The following is a 20,453-nucleotide window of genomic DNA, read 5'->3' as shown; positions in this document are numbered from 1 at the left end:
CTTAGAAAGACGGAGAATATTTCACATTGAATAGGGTGGCTCGCCTTTGGAGAAAAAAAACCTCTCTCCACCGCGTGAAAAGCACAAACTCTCCAGAAATCACAGCGAATTTTTCTCATTGAATACTGCCCCATGTGCGTGCGTGTACATGGGTTTTAGGGCCAAATGGTTCTCATCTTCTATCAAACTCTATGGGGGAAATTTATCACAATGGGAGTTCTATTTGACATGGTATGTTGCTATGGTCAACCAATCAGAATCTACTTCTTATTTACTTAGCACCTTCTGAAAGATAATAGATAGTATCTGATTGGTTGCCAGGAGCAACATCCCATGTGAAAAAGAATGTGCATCTTAGTAAATTTCCCCCTATGGTTGTAAATGAAACATTTAAAACAGGAACACTAATAGGTATGAAAATATATTCCCAGGTTCAACCAAGATAAACAATTGAAATCAGCATTACGGAATTGATATAATATTTTGGGTTTTACAGTATTTTATTTTGTTGGAATTTTTGGTTCAGATTTGGTTTATTTCTTTATTCTTTGTCTTTTTTAGTTTTTTTCTCTCCTCTTTGTCTTTGTTCATGTGTAAAATGTCACTGGATCCACTTCTTGATGATGTTGCAGCATGCAGATAAGCGTTTATCACCCAGGTGTAAGGTAATTATTATTACCTTAAGCTGCTGCTGCTGCAATGTGGAGGGGTGCAGTATTCTAACACATCGACATGTCATGATTGCATAATGAATGTTGACATGATCATGTGGAAATATGCCACACCAGTATAGCACCATAACAGAAATGTAGATACAGCCAAATTGATGCATATTTATTTTCATTTACAAATTGCTGTAACTTGGGCAGAGCCTACTACTATTGTATCCCAGCTGAACATTTGATTTCTTGCTATATTATTACTAGTATACAGTATATAGTTTATAAATAATTTTACCAAACCTACTTGAATATATTTGAATGCAAGTTCATGAATATGAAGATAACAGGACTAGTTGGCATATTATGGTAGCATGACATGCCCTTCAGCCATTGGGAAACAAATAAATAACATTGGTCACAGCAATCTTACTACAGTATACATGAGATGTTTACATGTACAGTAATGCCCAGATAAAGTTGTATGTGCATTAAATTAATCTGATTAATCTCTGTCATAGAAGTAGTAATGATGACACAGTAAGGACAGAACTGGCTCTATAGCATATAACTTAAAGGAAATCGATGTCCACAAATGAGTGCACGCACTATAAACCTCTACCCTTACCAATATTGATTGAGAGATTATCATTTTAAGACACCTTGCAGCTCTTTCCCCTCTGAAGTCTTTTCAGGGAATGACTCTTTCCTCGGACTGGCGAGTCTGTTCCCCTATTCAGTGAGTAGTTGGGGATAGGCCTTCCCAGGAAATATCCTTCTGGCTCAGAGTCTGATGATGAGCATGACGTGTCCTCCTCATGCTCAGTAATCTGGCGGTGTCCTGGCAGCCAAGTGTCTGCTGGCTCCATGTCTGTGCCACTAAATAGTCTTGGGATTCCTTCTTGACATCTAGTGACAGGTGATCCGTGCAGTGAGGTGTTTAATCGTTTGCCGCTCCATCCAGTCTCTGTTTCTCTCCAAGCAGTGCAGTGCAAGGGAGATCTGCCCCAATGAGGGTGGCATTGTGCACTTCTCTGGAAGCTGGAAGTACGCTGTATCTGAGGGGCAAAACGTAAACAGTGCTGGGAGCAGTAAAGATGGTCGTCATGAACCATAAACTCTGACATACGAAGAGGTGCCCTGCAACTGGAGCAGCAGAAACAGGAGGGCAATGAATGCCAGTACTGCCCTTTTAAGGTCACCAGATCTCCATCCGGATCTAGAAGACAATGAAATATTTAACAGATCATCATTATATATTTGGCAACTGTCCCTAATTTGCCGAGACCATGTTTTGAAGGTTTTGTCACTATAAGTATCTATACCTTTCGGCCAACGCACAGTGCCACTTCCCCTGTCATGTATGTTCTCAATCTGTATGCAGTGTAAGCTAAATGACTACAAAAGTGACAACATTATTGTGTTATAGACAAGTGTGGGCAGAGGTGACATTTCCTATTATACATGCCATAGATCATACTGGGCCAAATTGTATTAAGCCTAAACAAGTGATAAAGTGGAGCGTGTCCCTATAGATTGTAAGCTTGCAGCAGGGCCCTCTTACCTCCAAGTCTGTCTGTTGTTACCTAGTTTGTTTTATCACTGTCTACTATTGTAAAGTGCAACGGAATCTGCTGCGCTGTATACGAAACTGTAAATAAATACATAAATAAAGGGTCAGCCAATCAGCCCCTGTCATTTCTCAAACACAGCCTGTTACATGGCAGTTAGGAACTGGTTGGCTGGTACTTTATCACTCTCCACCTTATCACCTGTTAAGGCTTTATCACTTGGCCCACTGTTCCTTCCAATTCTAGTAAATTACAAGCAATTTTATGTGCTGACATATTATGGTACCAGGAATGAATATATATTATTGTCCTAATATGATGGTCAAGATTTTTTCGATAAGACCGAGGGGTTTAAGCTGAAATCAGAGAAATATCACTTCATATTATATTTTGATCTAAACTGTATATTTCGGGCAGTCGAGCAAACTAGGTATAGTACTGATGCACTTTGTGGCAGACTGGCCTTCTTCCAATCCAAGTTTAAATGATAACTATATGAATGCCTGAGTATTTTTAAAATACATAAATTTATTGGAAATTAAGGCCAACATACTGTACAGCAATGAAGTGATGCTTCCAAAATAAGATAAGTTGAAGCAAAGCTATATATATCATGTTCGTTTTAGCGACCTTTAGAAAATTACTTCAGTGCTGCCACAGGTCCCAGCGAGCCACTGAGCCCAAAGCATGGCTAGCATAGCGAGCCCCACAAGGGGACACGAAAAACGAGCCTGAAGTGTGGCGATGGGACGCATATTACTTGACGTGTATTCCGCGTCCCCTCACGGGGCTCGTTATGCTCGCCACGCTTCGGGCTCATTTTACGCTGCACTCGCCACGCTATGGTCTTGGTGGCTCGCTGTGCTCACCACAATTTATAAAGTCAACTCCACGCCAACGTGGATAGTGGGAGTATAAACAGGTCAGGAGGATGCGTACTGCGTCTGCTCGCCACGCTTCCGGCTCACGTGGATAGTGGGGGTTGAAATGGAGGCATTTTCCAGTATGTTATATGGAGCACTGGCAAATGCGTCCTTTATTGTGCATGAGACGCACTTGCGCACAGACCCCCCTTTGTGCACAAGACGCACGTGCTACCGAACCCCTAAACCTGACCATCTCCCTGAAGCGGACAAGGGCAGGGTTGCCGTTCCCTGCCGCATGAATTACTGAGATGGACATGCGTATGAGATGCTTGTGCGTCTCAGGCAGATGGAGCGCCTTTCTGCCGGCGCCCGCATGATCGCCTCTCCACCGGCGTCCACCAGCGCAAGGGATCTGGCAGTTATTGGCGCTGTGTGAGAGGCGCTCACTAGGCTTGTCTGGGACACCGGAGACAGAGCTGCAGCTCGTGGGGACAGTACGGTGACTACACTGCCTCACGTCAACACTACACTGACTATGCAGGGCTGCCGCTGGTACACTACGCTAGGCTGCCATTGGGCTATGCTTACAGTGTAGCGTAGCGTGCCGCCGTGAAACTACACAAGTACTGAAATATCATGTACTGTAGCCTAGTTAGAATGCCATCCTCCCATGAACACTCACCGACAGGTTCGCCACAAGCCTCGCAGCTCTCAGCATACAGACGCTGGAAACAGCCCCTGCAAAAGGGTCTTGCACCTTTCATCACATACCGGCTCCCGCCCAGCACCATCTCACACTCCCAGCAACAGAAGTGTTCCACGTGCCAGTGGTGTCCCTCAGCCACGGTGCATCTCTCTGACAGGATCAGCTACAGACATAGAAATCCAGCAATTACATTTATAAAAAGAAAACCAAAGATTTACAAATCAAATGAAATTGGTTAAAAGGTTTAATTAAATTTTTATATTTCTAATTAGTTTAGCAATATTACACTATTTCCAGCAATACATCATTTTATAAATACTAAATGGAAGTACAGTACACTGACTGGGAAATGCCTTAGTAGTTCATTTCAACTAGGGGCCCATAGGCGTGCGCACGGGGGGTGCCAGGGGTGCACAGGCACCTCCTAATGATCGGGCACCCCCGCGCACCCGCACGATTGCAGCCAGATAGACCCCGCGGCTGCTTGTAGGAGCAAGCGCCAGCGGGGTCTGCGGTGGGCGCCGATGCCTGTGCAGGACAGGCTGTGTATTTACTTATCGCGCTGCGCTCTGCTCCGGGTCCCGGGAGTCCTGCTGATTGACAGCACCATATAGGGTGCCGGCGCCGTATAGGACAGGACAGCTGAGCGACGGCTCAGCTGTCCAATCACATCTGACACAGCAGCCTGCGGCTCAGTGATTGGCTGAGCACGCAGGCTGCAGAGAGAAGGAAGGAGGCGTGGCCGTGGACCTGCAGGAGTCGTTGTGCACAGAGTCTGTCTGCCTCACCAAACATCTACATAAGTGAAAGTAAGGCAGGCAGCACATTTACAAGTACAGTAAGAGTTTGTGTGTGTGTATATATATATATATATATATATATATATATACTCACACACATACTGTACTTACATATATATAACCCCCCTTTGCTCTTCCCAGCCTTTCCTTCCTTTGCCCCCCCCAACTCTTCCCTCTGTCTATGCTGCCCCTCCATCCGTTAGTCTGTCCCCCAATATGGTATTTTGTCCCCATCTGTCTATTACCCCCCCATCCATCCATCTGTGCTCGCCCCTCCCCTGGTCCATCTGTCTATCTATATTGTTCTATCTGTCCATCTTTGCCCCCGTCTGTCGTGTTTTATATAATATGTAATGGGCATTACAGTGTGTGTGTCATAATGTGTAATGGGCATCACATGTGTCAAATAATGTGTAATAATGTGTAATGGGCACGAGGGTGTGTGGCATAATGTGTAATGGGCAACACGGTGTGTGGCTTAATGTGTAATGGGCATGATGGTCTGAGACGTAATGGGCATCATGATGTGAGGCACAACATCTAATGGATATCACGGTGTGAGGCGCACTTGTAATGGGTATCACGGTGTGAGGCGCAACATGTAATGGGCTTTTTGGTGTGTGGCATAACGTGTAATGGGCATCACTTGTGTCAAATAATGTGTAATAATGTGTAATGGGCATCACGGTGTGTGGCATAATGTGTAATGGGCATCACGGTCTTAGACGTAATGGGCTTAACCGTGTGAGGCACAACATATAATGGGCATTATGGCATGTGGTATACTATGTAATGTCTGTGTGACGTGTAATAGGCATTACGGTGAAAATTTTCGGCGCGCGCACTGTCCCTATGGTCCCTTTTTTACAAAAATTTGTCAAGCCCTGGCATGTGGAATGGACATTACTGTGTGATGGGCATTATGGTGTGTGGCATTATGTGGAATGAGCATTATGTTGGATGGCATTATGTAGAATGGGCATTACTGTGCAATGCATTATATGTAATGGGCATTACTGTGTGTGGCATTATGTGTAATGGGCATTACAGTGTAAATTTTTGTAGCGCACCTTCGGCGCGCACTGTCCCTGTTTTTAGTATTCTGAAGTGCATATACATAACTAAGTCACCTATTTAGTTTGCATTGATGCCCATAGGCGGTGATGGACACGCCCAATAGATGTGATGGACAATCCCCCCTCCCCCCCATGGTGCACCCTCTAATAAAATGGGCTGCGCACGCCTATGTAGGGGTCTATGGGCCTTATTCTGGTTCACTCCTGGCAAATTCCTTCTTAGATGGACAAAACCATGTGCACTGCAGTGGGCAGATATAAAATGTGCAGAGAGAATTAGATTTGGGTGAGTTATTTTGTTTCTGTGCAGGGAAAATACTGGCTGCTTTATTTTTACACTGCAATATAGATCTCACTTGAAGTAAAACCCCACCCAAATCTGCACAAGTAACATCTACCCCACCTGCAGTGCACATGGTTTTGTCCATCTATGAAGGAATTTGCCAGAAGGAGTATACCAAAATAAGGCCCAAGTTACTAAACCTTGGAGAGAGATAACGTACAATCAGCTCCTAACATGCATGTACAGGCTTTGTTTCGGTTACTTTATCTCTGTCCATTTTATCTCTCTCCAAGACTTAGTGCATAGGCCCTATCGCAAGATATTTTACAAATCCAAACTTTTTCATCTGCAGCTGACATTAAGGGCCTTATTCTGGTTCACTCCGTCTGGCAAATTCCTTCTTAGATGGACAAAACCATGTGCACTGCAGGTGGGTTAGATGTTACTTGCGCAGAGAGAATTAGATTTGGGTGGGGTTTTACTTTTTACTTTGAGATCTATATTGCAGTGTAAAAATAAAGCAGTCAGTATTTTCCCTGCGCAGAAGCAAAATAACTCACCCAAAAATAAGGCCCTGATTCACGATCACTTGGAATGGGGCAAATTCGACCCTATTCCAATGTTTGGGGGTCTGCGCATGTGCAAGGGCCTATTTGCACATGTGCAGAACCTGTCAATAAACGGCTTCAGCGAGTTATACATTCACCGGGACGTTCATGGTGGGGAGGGAGAGCTGACGGACGGAGGCGGTGAAAGAGCTGGACCATGGTTCCCATGGACCAATCTCGTTAACCTCTAATTTGCCAGAATCATTGTGCTTGAACTTTAAGTGTCAGTATCTATTATAATAGGCAGGCATACACGGTTCTGTGTTAGTGTTCACAATTGCAGCATGTTAGTGGCAAATTAGAGGTTAATGAGATTGGTCAAATATTAAACCTCTAATATACAGCATATTGTCAACTCAATGGAATATTTGTACACGGAACTGACTGTGCATAGAGCCATAGAGAGTTTAGAATTCTAAATAAAGTTTCATTGTATAACCCTTACTAATTGAAGTGATACAATGTATTTATTATTTACAGTTTCTTATATAGCGCAGCAGATTCCGTTGTGCACCCCATTGATTAAAGCATTATTTTTTACTAATTACATGTAAAAGAGGGGTCTCTTTCCATTCCTAAAATATTTCAAAGACAATTAGTCCTGTTGCGATTAGCCCTCCTTCTGCGTTCACATAAATTATACATTACTTTGAAAAAACTACTGAAATGAATGCTACTTAAATGGACAGATCGCCCTCTGCTGGTAAACTACAGGAGTCAAATGCAGCAACAACATTTAAAAGTAACTTTATGCAGTGCATACGCTGTTGCACTTTACAACTTGGAATAAACAAGTAATAAAACAAAACGGGGTCATTACAGGCAGACAAAGAGGTAAGAGGGCCAGTCATGCTTTCAAGCTTACATCTTAAAAAATTGGTTCATAAGTGTCTTACAAATGTTATCAAAACTACATCTGCAAAGTACCTGGTTTTAACTGTGAAGGTAGTAGGTGCGTTCTCTTTCCTATCTGATAAGATTTAATTTTTGTATGTTAACTGCAATTATTTTATGCGTTAAAGTTGAAGTATCTTCACCTTTGAATTAATAGTAATAATAATATTTTTATATATTATTTATTTATTAACATTTTCTTACATAGCGCATACATATTCTGCAGTGCTTTACGGAGAATATTTGAATATTCACATCAGTCCCTGCCCCAGTGGAGTTTACAATCTATATTTCCTAACAAACACACACACACACACACAAAGTTAGTTTTTGTTAGGACCAATTAACCTAACAGTATATTTTTGGATTGTGGGAGGAAATCGGGGTAACCGGAGGAAAGGAGAATATACAAACTCCACACAGTTAGGGCCATGGTGGGAATAGAACCCATGACCTCAGTGCTGTGAGGCAGTAATGCTAACCATTACACCATCCGTGCCGCCCCAATTGTTTTTATCTCTAATTAGGAGGAACATCCCAATTAGAGAGAAACATTTTTTCTTATAAGAACACCCTAGCACTCTATAGTATTTAAGTCCTTATACAGTACTGCCATAAAGATAACAGGACTATTAAAGTGACAGACATCAAGATTATAAATGAATGTCCACAGTGAATAACACATTTATAAAGGATGAGTATGATCTTTAAGGATTTATTTTGTCCGATTCACCATAGGTCACAGTAGACACTACGTGGTTTCTTTCTGTAACCCTTTCTGAGTATCCTGAGGAACATCTAGAAAAAGGTTTGTAAGCCACCAGTGCAATATGCAGCCACCAATGGGTAACTGTGCCATATTACCCAAAGTTCCTTTATATTCAAGAATCCAGATCATATGTCATATTGGGCCTTCTCTAACCATTAAATGATTTCTCTCCCCTAAAAGTCAATCTAAAAGAGGGGACGGTGCTGACATCCTGTGACGGCAGCCGCCTGCCCAAGTGTTCCCACGGGAACGCCCAGTATTTTCATGGGGACACCCATAAAACGCTGGTTGTTCCCATGTTCCCATCTTGACTGATGTCCGTCCCCGACTGCCCTGACTGGAGCAAACAACTCAGGGAGTGTGAAACTCGCCGAAGCTGTTCACTCCCGGGGTCTGCACATGTGCAAATACCCACCACAGCGTCTATTCAGGGAAACAGTGGGGCTGAGGGCATGGCCAGTGGCTCTCAGAGTGCTGGCCATGCCCTCCACAGCACGGAAAACAGGGGCGTGGACTCACAGGAGTAACACTATCAAGGCCATGTACCATGACAGTGAGGCCATACCCCCTATTTTTGGGTGCACACCTTCAATGCTCACAAGACTCCCTCCACCACTACCACCAACGTTGGAAGGTATGCATACACACACACACACACCCTTGATAATGATCAGGTTTCAGGCAATTTTGGCATCACTACTTGAAACAGCATTAATATTAAATGCAAAACACACATGATTGTGCATTTTATAGAATTTCCATATTTAATACTGCATGCAAAAATCTAGTGTTTGTTTTCCCACTAGGACGATGGTACCGTTACCTGGTCACAGGCTGCACAACGAGCTCTAGTAAGTTCTGCATGATGACGGCCACAGTAAATTCTCCTGTCCTGCAGGAAGTAGATGAACTGCGATAAAGGCAGGTGGCATGTCTCACAGACAAAGCACCTAAGGTGCCAGCAAAGCCTCTCATCTTGAAACCGCTCTGTATGTACTGCAGTGTCACCCACTAAAATCTTGTCACCGCACTAAAAAGGGCAAAATAAATAATAAGAGTGATCTTTATCATCGATTGGTCACAAAAAAAAAAAATGAACAATTAACGAAATTCATGTCATCTCATAAACCAACTATACAAAGTTCAAAGCTAAATAAAACAATATTCAAATTGAGAAGCTTTAACACGGAGGATTATATTTAGCTTCCTTTGAAAATAAATCACTTGTATAGCTTTTTTGTATTGTGTTCTCTATGTCAGCATGTATGCTTAATAGTAAGGTCACCAACTTTTTTACAATAAAAAGGAGGACAGAAATAAATTGAAGAAAATAAATATTGTAAATAAAAGTAACAAGGAGTAAACCTAAATAGACTAGAAGGGTGGGCAGTGGCGGAAGTTGCGACTCATAGGCCCAGGTGCCATCATATGCTTTGGGTCCTCAGCAACCCATACCTCCCAACTTCCAACCCACGGCAGGAGGGACATGAAAGTGCGTCGTTGGTGTGCCAGAAAATAAGTATGCTCTAAGTTACAGTAGAAAGGAAAGCCCCATTGCCTCACAAACGGTGTGAGGGATCTTGATCCCACAACTCATATCTGATCCTAACTCCATCAGCGCCACTATAATGAGAAATCTTGCTTGCACAGGATTCAGGAGAATATTTAAGGTCCATACACACTGGGCGACTATGCCCAGCGTGTATGGACAGGGATGATCACTATCATCGCTGCGGGGAAAGCCGCTCAGTGCTTACACACTGAGCGTCTTTCCCCTTGCCCGGCGCCGACGGAGGGGGGGAGGACGGCATTGCATAGCGGAGAGCTATGCAAAGCCATGCTAATAGCCGCTCATCTGCTGGTATAACTAGCAGATGAACGGCTTTCCCGGCGATGTTGCGGGAGCGCGCAGCAGCACTCACCGCTCATCGCTGGGGCATACACACTGGGCGACTCGTGTTTTGAGCGACTTTCAGCTCAAAGTCGCCCAGTGTGTATGGGCCTTTACTAAACCCCAGTGCTAGGCACTAGAGTACCAGGTGAATGTTGTAGCAAACTGTATTTGTATTGGGGCATTTCATGGACTGTCTAGAAAAAAATATGAAGGTTGGGTCCAGGAATAAAATAAAATGTTTACCACTTTAAAAATAAATATAGTTTAATTAGTCAGAGTTGCTTGCTAAGATGTACAGATATAATGATATAGAGCTGTTCTCCAGAGCTCTGACCTTGGAAAGTACCTCTATAGTTCATCACACTTCATTGTATCCAGTAGCTCTACAGCAAAACAGTGGGAGTTACCAACACAGCAGCTGCGTTAGTCATGGAATGTCATGAATCACCAAATACAGTCTTTTACAGAAAACAAAAAGAATTGCAGGGACTACACAATGTGTGTGTTTAAAGAGATCCTAGAATAAAAAAAAAAAATATATATATATAAATATATATATATATATATATATATATATATATATTACACACACACAGGGCACTTTCCACAATGTTTATTCCTGAAATGGTAATTCACATTATAAAAAAAACACGCCCCCCCCCCCCCCCCCACAACGACATGTGATAACGTAGTCAGACCTTAGTGTGCTGGTATATAAATCCCACATTTAGCTGGAGGGCTGCACATGAGAAGTGTACTTGGTTTACTTACCCTCATACAGCAGCTAGCAGGAGAGTCTGGTGTGACGAGCACAATGTTCCCATGTCTCATGGAATGTAGTCTTCGCTGTGCACTGAATGTTTGCAGCTCTCTTCTCTCTAACTCTCCCAAAGCCATACAGAACCTCTCCTGACATACAGAAAGGTAGGGAAGTCACATTCATGCCACATATAACAACAGGTATATAATTGGTATATAATAGAATGAAAGATGAATTGTACAGTATGCACCATCTCAATGCACCACTAATTAATGTATGCTTTGAAAACATAACAGGCTTGGTTATCGCCAAATGAGTTGATGTTTACCATGTCAGTGACATCTGCTGTATTTGGCCAATCATGTCTGAGCATCGCTGATAGCACCTGAAGTGTACATTCTTGCTAAACAGGGTACATTTACTAAGATGCAAGTTCTATTGAAGATGGGATGTTTCCCATAGCAACCAAAGAGATTCTATTTATTATCTTCTAGAATGTGCTTAATAAATAAGAAGCAATATCTGTTTGGTTGGCATGGGCAACATCCCATCTTCAATAGAACTCCCGACCTATCTATAGGATAACAACACATCTCCCAACTACCGCTTTATTCTTGAAGATGACAATTATTTGCTATACAAAACTGGTATTTCATTTGGGACGAAAGCAATGCCTCCCTGCTGTAATTATCGGGCACCAAGGGGGATTTTAATTAGCTCCAAAAATGTTTTAGGCTTGGGGGAAAAAAATGTTTTTTTTGCATCTGTTGCTTTTTTTGTGTATGACATTCAATTAAACCCTTTTTTTGTACCCAAATTTTTACATTTTCATTTGAAATCACATAGGAGTATATTTACAAAGATGCGAGTTCTATTCAATTACCTTATGTTGTCTATATTAACCAATCAGATTTTACTTATTTATTTAGCACCTTCTAGAAGATAAGATTGAATCTGATTGGTTGCATTTGGCAACATCTAATTTTCAATAGAACTTACATCATATGTTCAACTATGAGTTTTCCCATCTGGGGCCATGAAAACGTGACATATTATTGTGGATAAATGCTGGATTTGGGACTACTTTGATAGACTCTGGATTTGTTTTATTATCACGACTAATTGAATATCCCCCTTAAAAATACACCATACATTACATTTTGTAAACAAAGCTCTTTTTCACTAATTGTCTGTATGATTAGTATTGATAATTGTTCAAAGTTATTTAAGTCTTTGAATTTTGACACAATAGTGTGCTGATAAGATTACACTTAAACTACCATATATAGGTAGGAAATATTTAGCAATCCTTACACATCTCAACCAAACACTTGGTCAAATTATCAATTTGACTTTTTAGAGTACTTATCGAGTTACTGTAGATATAGAAGACTGTTTAGGCTGGACAACAGCTTCCGTTGGTACTAGGATGCTGATATCCCCTCTTGTACTGCTGTCTGAGTAGTTGTGTGTGTGTTTGTGTTTGTAGGGGGTGGAACAGTGATTTTCAACCTTTTTAAACTTGTGGCACACTAAAGAAGATTTCAAAATTGCCAGGACACACCATCATTTTTCAATGGTCGTAGAGTCTGGCCCCGTGTTTACCCAGCTTAGGTTACATGTTGGCATAACTCCTCTCACTTCAAAGAAGCCTACAGTACATCTACAAGAACACCAAGGAATTAGGGCAGAGGAGCAGGTAAGAGTGGACAGAGGAGCAGCGGCAGGTGGATGAAGGAGCAGGCAGGACCGGACAGAAGAGCAGCGTGCCAGCAGCGGTGCATGGGCAGGGTAGCAGCTAGATCCAGTGGGAAGGCAATGTGACGGCCATGACTAATGAGTTAGCACAGATCACACTGCACGCCCCATCCAGCACCCAGTGCTGCAAGAGCAGCTAGATCCCCTTCACTGGGATGACAAGACAAGTACCCAGCAGGTGGCAGTGGCTGGACGCAATTTATTGTGAAAATCACTGTAGTAGGGCTTGCAGTAACATGGGGTCCTGCGATGTGGGCTGCAAGCAGGGATGAACTGGTGTTGGGCAGCGCATTTCTTGCGGACCACCAGACCACCGCTGAAGGCACACTAGTGTGCCATGGCACAGCGGTTGGGAATCGCTGTTCTAGAAGGTGCTATATAAATAAGAAGTAGATTGTGATTGGTTGTCCATAGCAACATCCCATGTAAAATAAAACTCCCATCATAGTAAATTTGCCCCTTTGTCTGGACCCTAAAGGGTATATTTATTCAAGTGAAAGAATTGTGGATTTTGCATCACCTTCTAGAAGATAATAGCTATAAACGAATTGGCTGTTCTGGGTCTAAAAACCAACATTTGTATAAATATACCACCAAGATGGTTTCTTTAAATTATATAAAAGGACTGGACGGACACTGTAAATAAAGCATACTGTATGTAGTTGGGTCTTTACTGCTTGCTTGCATTATCTTTCAATTAAATGGTTCAGCAGTGTATCATCCTCTTACTTGACCTCGCTGGGATAGAAGGCCTGAACTCCACCATAAGGTATGCAATTAGCGGCACTGCTAATATTGTTAACTATATTGACCGTGCTGTGGGTGACAGATATAGCGCACACACACACTGATTGATATTGTTAGCAATATTGGTAAGGGACGTCACCTCACTGGGACCTCTGCCCCATACAGGCATCCTTGATTATATATACTATAATGATGCGCGGGAGCATGCATAATTTACTATATTGAGCATACACACTAGACAACTTTTTGGTTTTAAACAATATAGCTCTGAAGGACCCTTCTGTGCAATGTCTTTTAAAATGTGTCTAGTGTACATGGGGCTTCAATGCTTTCTGTAAACTTAGAGCAAACTCCCGGAGTGACTCTTCTGGTGGCTGCCTCAGGGCATAAGCGTACCTTTAACTTGGAAACAGTCCTGATGCTAAAGATAAAAGTAAGCACACACTTTTGTTCAGCAAGCTACATGTTTAATTCCCTCTACACAGAGCCTTTCAACTGTCCAACAAAGATTTCCACCTGCTGCGGCTCCCTGAGTGGGATCATATAGAACATTGACTGTGTCTTGGCTTTAAAGTCACGGAAGGTTGTCCAGAAGTACAGTAATCTCCTGTGTAACTTGGAAGCCAAACACATTCTTGTATCCACACTTGTATCTTTCTCTTGCTGTCTGCTTTGTTCTCTACTCTTGGCTGTTGCACAGCTTCCTATGTTGGTCTCTCCTTTGTTTCTTTCTGTACTCCAGTCACATTCCCTCAACTCAGAAATAACTCTAAACATGGCTCCACACTTATTTCTCCTATACTTACTCTCTATTTTCTCTGAAACCTTGTGACTGTCCCTATAAATTTGGCATTCCCCCTGCCAAAAAAGTTTGAACCCACTCCCGGTACCTGCTCATTGTCAGGTCGAATTCGACCCCCGGACACCTCAGGTCTGCAGTACCTTTGTTCCTGCCCCCAATGCACGTTGCAAAGGAATACCTCTTATCTGGCCATCACCTCAGTTTTGTCACATCTGCTCCCATTACAAAATGTTCCTCTCAAAATGGCTGCCACCTCCTCTAGCATCCTTCATAACCATCTCCTCTGAGGTGTTCGCCATTTTGGGAGGGACATTTTCAATGGTGGAAGGTACAACAAGTCTGCAGACAAGTATCTGCAAGTCTGCACAGCAATAGCCTCCAAGCCACATGGGGGTTCTGCGGGGGCTATTGCTACACCACTTGACACTGTAAGTGATGCAGCAAAACTATTGGGTAACTATAAAATCTTTAAATACATTAAAAAAAATCCAGCATACAGTAGTATAAGTAAAGATGCATACTTTTCCAGGAACGGTGGAAAGCTCCTTAAAAGTGTGTCGCACTCCAGGCAAAGAAGCCATATCTCGCAGAGACAGTCAGATCCCCATAAACCCCGCTCCACCTACATTTGTCCACACAACCATGCTTGTAGACTGAAAGGGAAAGGGGTGATGTGATTTGCACTGAATCGCATCAATGAAGCCCCACCCCCAACTAATCTGGGCATTATAAAGCAGAGCTGATCTGTGATGATGTAATTGCATCTCCCTGCCCCCACAATGTCCGCATAAAGTCTCGCCCCTGTTGAACCGACCTGGTTGCATCCTCCTGGATGGAGCAGCCAGAAAGTCGTTAAGTATGCAGCTAAGTGGATACTTACAAAAATCTCCTCAGGTGCGAGATGACTTTTTTAATAAAACGACAATCATTTGCAAGTCAAAACTGATACCTTGTAAATGATTTTCTGGCATCCAGCACCTCCAGCAAACTCGGACCTTATTACATATGCCCCCTTATAATAATGTTAATTATTTATACTTGGATTTGATTAATATTAATTAATCATACTTTGTACTATATTTTCATTATGCACTATCCTTGATTTATAGTATTAAAAACAATATATTTGATATGATATAGCGCTAATTAAAGAGACAAAAATTGTGAGCAATCATTTAGTAGCATACTGGATATATATTGATGTATGGTTGTACATAATTATTCCTATATTTGTGTAAAATTTATCTAACTTGTCTAATTAAAAAAATATTTTGAAAATATTAATATGGCTCATTACCAAAAAAAGGTCAAGCAAATAATGTTAATATGGAATACCAACTGTTAAGATACAGGGATCCACATCGAACGGTCATGGCAGTAGATAAAAACCAATGGTGGTTTATTGAACAGAATTGAATGATACAGCAATGCACACTGAAACACCCAATATGTGAAAGGAGTCTAAGGGCAGTATTCAATGAGGCCAATTCCCATGTTTCACGGCGAATTTGTGCTATTTTCGCGTTGGAAGGTGTTTTTTTTTGTGCCAGAAAGTGAATCACCCTATTCAACGTGCACTTTTCGTCATCTTTCTAAGTGATTTTCGCCGTGTAGCAAATCGCCATCTTCATGGTGAAGTGGAATTTGAACTTTTAAAATTATTATTTTTTTTTTACATTTGGTGTAAAAAATTCAGGAATTTTATTATGTGAAGGGGCATGCTATTTTTATTAATGTGCTTATAGCACATGAATATATATTTAATTAAAAAAAATATTATTATTTTTTTACACAACAGCCAGCAGAGAGCCGCTCATTAGATATTCATATATTCACTGCTCCCGATCATTACATATGCACGATCAGGAGCAGTGAATACCCGGTCCCCTGCTGGCTCTCCCAGGGGGCAGCTTGTGCTGCCTGGGTCCCGGGGAGCCCTCCTCCCTCATACATTCTGGGGCAGGCAGGGAGACTTCCATCTCCCTGCCTGCCGCCGTCCCCCGGCTCCCTGCGGGATACCGCAGGGGTTAAGATTCGCCGTCAGGGGCATTGAATACTGGGATAGGGAGGGCTGGCAGCGAAGGTTGTAGCCCTCCGGAACACAGCGACAGTGCAGCGAATCCTAAACAGGATTCGCTGCACGCCGCAATTATGTTAATTGAATATAGCCCTAATACTGCAAATACATCACCACAGTGTCCACTGACTGATGTTAAGGTCCTCCGGCAACACAGGGTCCAAAATAAATGTTTTGGCTTAATGTCCCAAATTCTGTAGTGGTTTTGCAACAAATATCTGTCAGAGCTCTACCTCAGCCTATGGTCAGTGACTGAACTCCCCAGAGCTTACAATAGTCCATCTTTATTACACTCTCAACCCCCCATGGGAACACCTTGCATAAAGGAGTAATCAAAGGTTCAGATTGGTGCGGTCTTTACAAAATTAAGCCCCAATAACCCCCTCAAGTGTCAACTGGCACCAACTCCTGGCAACTCACTGTTGGACGATAGGATTTAAACAAATGGGACAATGGTACCTTAAATGACTCAAACTTGAGTGTCCTCTAAGGTTAAAGTCAACAAAAGGAAACTGTATTGCTAACAGGAATTTCCAACATACTGTGTAACAGAGAACATAACAAAAGTGCATATATTACCAATTTTAAGGCTGGCTCAAAGACAGTATGGGGCTGAGCAGTAACATTAGACTCGCTCCATTAGACTCTCCCCGACCTTGCAAAGCTTCAAATGGGCACTGAAAACTCACCTATTCATCAAAGCGTACCCTTCTACTGCATAAACCAGCAGGTTCTCCGACCCCTTGCCTGTTTACATCCTGCTATCAAACCGCCACCCCCTCGCTTGCACCTCTTGTAATCTGTCTGTCTCCCCTTCCTACTAGATTGTAAGCTCCTCCGAGTAGGGCCCTCTTCCCTCCTGTTGTCAAAGCCCACTTCTCTTCACATTTCACTCACAGCTCTCCTTTACTCCAACACTCAGTGACCATCTTCGTCTGCATACTCATCTCCATCATTGGCCTCAAGCCTCTAGTTGTATGTTGATTGGGTCCTCACTACTTACATTTAAGCTGTAATGTGTATTGAACTGTGGTGCTCTTTATTTGTACTGTATTTGTGTTATTTATTCAATGTTATGCCAAGTTTTGTCTCCCTGTATTGTTCCTTTGTACGGCGCTGCGAAACACTTGTGGCGCCTTATAAATAAAATTATAATAATAATAATAACATGTTATGGGGACATGGCAATACAAAATAGTCAGCTTTTTTTCATGAAGTCCGAGGTAAGTGGCTTCATCACCGAGTTCATGAATCAAACGTGCTGGGGGTTTAGGACGTGTGGACCCTCTCCAAAAGAAGGGCCCTAATACTAATACTCCCTTATAGCCACAGAGCTAACAGGCCTACTGAGGTGAAAAAGGGTGTTGGGCCCCTCTCACCGAAGCTCAGAGAGACCCCTTCCCTCAAAAGGGTTAGGACCTGTGGGTCTTCCTTGGTGGAGCTTGGAAAGACTAAAATGCTGTGGCTAGGGACAAGCAATGTGGCATAAAGTGAAAGTGTATAGTGCTTAGTGTCACACTAGAGCATGGTGAAACGCCCACACCAGTGCATGCTCAGGCACCCCTAACCCAGGGGCACATAACACCTAGGGCTTCAAGCAGCCTTCCTTCTAGCATCAGACCAAATGGTTCTACGTTCTATATCTAAGGTCTGTTCCAACCCCATGCATTGAAGAGGAATAGCATGCCCTAGCCTTTCTCCCCCTGGCAGGAGCTGCGCCTGCCCGACCCCTAGCAGGGGTTTCTCCATTCAATGCTTGAGACTCTGCCACAGCCCCAAGCTTTGGAATGAATACTCAGTCCAGTCTTTCCTTATTCCCTACAAGTATGGTGCTTAATAAGTATATAACTACCTAAGGGTCAGGGCTGGATTAAGGTTTGGAGGAGCCTGGGGCACACGTTGCCCATCTCCAATCCTCCTCATCAGTTGGTCCCCACTCACTATTCAGCTTGCTTCCACATGTCATCCATACCCACCCCACTAAACAAACAATTTATAGAGGGAAAGGGGGTAACAACAATTAAAATCACCTTAAAAGTGTACTTCTTTCAACCTTCATTAGATAAAGTTAAAGGACATAGAAAGCATGAAATAAACAGAATATGTGACATCTGGGGGAGGTAAGGAGGGCAATGCAAGGCATCATTCTGTTTGTATGGTTGACATACGATAGGTGGGATTATTGAAATGAGCTGTTTTTGGGGTGGGCACCGGACTGGCTTCCCGCAGTTCCTCCATACTGTATGTTCATGGCAGCTGTCAATGCTGGAAATCCGGAAAGAGGAAGATTGCATAATCCATAAACAAATTTGCTGCTGCCTAGCTCTGCATGGAGCTATGGTTACATAGGCAATATGCAGGGAGACATTAGAGCTTTACTGCTGTGCCGGAAACACACTATTGGGGTGATTCAGACGGGTGTGGCTCAAATAGTCGACCATAACTAGGTCGACAGTCAAAAGGTCGACACTGTTGGGTCGACGTACAGCAATGTCGATATGGGTCTAGGTCGACATAGGTCAAGGTCGACAGGGGTCTAGGTCGACAATGTACTAGGTCGAGATGGGTCTAGGTCAACACATGCGTTAGGTCGACATGGGTTAGGTTGAAAGTCAAAAGGTCGACATGGTTTTTTTAACTGTTTTTTTACCGGAAAGTTGACACAGTCAACATGGACGCTGCGCTCAGCACACTATTTTATTCTCCCACCACGCTCTAGTGGATGGTAGGGCATGAAATACTGCCTGTCGGCACATGTCGGCTCGAAAAACAGTAACAAAACCCATGTCAACCTTTTGACTGTCGACCTAACCCATGTCTACTGAGCGCATGTGTCCACCTAGACCCCTGTTGACTTTGACCCATGTCGACGCAGACTCATGTCGACATCACTGTGCGTCGACGCAACGGTGTCGACCTAGTTGGGGTCGACAGTTCAACCATATCCCATTCAGACCCACTCGTTCATGGTAGCGGATGTGTATGCGAACGCACCTGTAGGCATGCTAGTGAATGGATTTGGGCAAAGGGTGGGGTGTAGGTGGCTTCAGTGGTCCAGCATTTACATGCTCACTAGGCAGCGAATATACACAGCCTAGCCAGCAGGTCTGACAAGCTGCAAACAAGGAAGGAGAGAGAGAAGGTGAAAGAAAGAAGGACTGATATGCAGGGTCTCCTACCTGACCCTCTCCTTCAGGGAGGAAACGCTCTGTTCCTGGACTTCCCTGGTAATGTATGATGGCCATCACCTGTGGTGACACCTTTCTTACCAATTACCTACCTCCCCACAGGTGATGGCCATCATACATTACCAGGGAAGTCCAGGAACAGATTGTTTCCTCCCTGAAGGAGAGGGTCAGGTAGGCAATCCTGCTGTTATGTGTGCACATGATATGAGCATTTACTTAATATTATTGATTAAGAACATCTTGTGACCAAGCAGACACTTTCTGACAAAATCCTAATGTGCTAAAATAGTGGTTGTCAAACTCGGTTCTCAAGGCTACACACAGGTCATGTTTTCCAGGTCACTGTGTACCACAGATCTGGAAAACATGAACCATGTGGGATGCTGAGGACCGAGTTTGAGAAGCTATGATCTAAAAGAAACAGTTGTGAGTGCTGATGACTATATCTTACATCACAGTCTTGTGGGGGCAGCAAGTGTAGCAGAGTCTGGACGAACTTCAGTTCTTGTGTGTCACTGTTAGATAAGGTAAATCTCAAAGCACTGGGGTGAGTCTGAGGAGACAAAATATAGAGAGAAAATAAGTGCAAGGGAGAGAAAACAGTAACTGTGATTCAAACATCAGTTTAATATTGATTAAGTAAAGATGAAACAGTACCATATATAAAAGGCTAACACTGCACCTCACCTCTATGGAGGATTCAAGTATTTTCCATCAGCGCTGACATTACTATTATGTTGTTCCATCAATTTGATGAGCTGGTAACTAGTATAAATTAATTATCACAGCCATGCGTAAAGGTGGTATTATCATTCACATCAGTTGTATCAACTCGAAAAGACAACTATTGTAAGGTGACTTAATGTCACAATATGATTTTCCCTAGCAAGCCTGCTGCCATGCTGTGATGCAGTTTAAAATAACCCTGTCAGTGCATATGCATGTGGCATTTGTTTATTTGTTTATACAGATCACTTATATTTCGGTACTTGTTT

General features: G+C 42.9%; 1 protein-coding gene across 4 annotated transcripts in view; it reads right to left on the bottom strand.

Annotated features, from left to right (window-relative positions):
* Window positions 1–520: 520 nt before the first annotated feature.
* The window catches only part of PRICKLE4 (prickle planar cell polarity protein 4), a 40,615-nt gene continuing 20,682 nt past the window's right edge, over window positions 521–20,453 (bottom strand). Inside the window, exons 1-5 of one of the 4 annotated variants that reach the window (XM_083172961.1) lie at window positions 14,715–14,849; window positions 10,898–11,035; window positions 9,056–9,262; window positions 3,779–3,965; window positions 521–1,878 (exon numbers count right to left, since the gene is read on the bottom strand). In XM_083172961.1, coding sequence (XP_083029087.1) covers window positions 1,313–1,878; window positions 3,779–3,965; window positions 9,056–9,262; window positions 10,898–11,035; window positions 14,715–14,774 — 1,158 coding nt within the window. In that variant the 5' untranslated portion in view covers window positions 14,775–14,849 and the 3' untranslated portion in view covers window positions 521–1,312. Of the gene's footprint in view, window positions 1,879–3,778; window positions 3,966–9,055; window positions 9,263–10,897; window positions 11,036–14,714; window positions 14,850–19,264; window positions 19,362–19,909; window positions 20,012–20,453 lie in introns of those variants that run through there. The other 3 variants (XM_083172962.1, XM_083172960.1, XM_083172959.1) reach the window with 3 other exon arrangements.

The sequence above is a fragment of the Crinia signifera genome, chromosome 2, assembly GCF_055691185.1.
Source record: "Crinia signifera chromosome 2, ASM5569118v1, whole genome shotgun sequence".
Classification (NCBI taxonomy): domain Eukaryota; kingdom Metazoa; phylum Chordata; class Amphibia; order Anura; family Myobatrachidae; genus Crinia; species Crinia signifera.
This window is presented reverse-complemented; position numbering and strand designations above follow the sequence as displayed.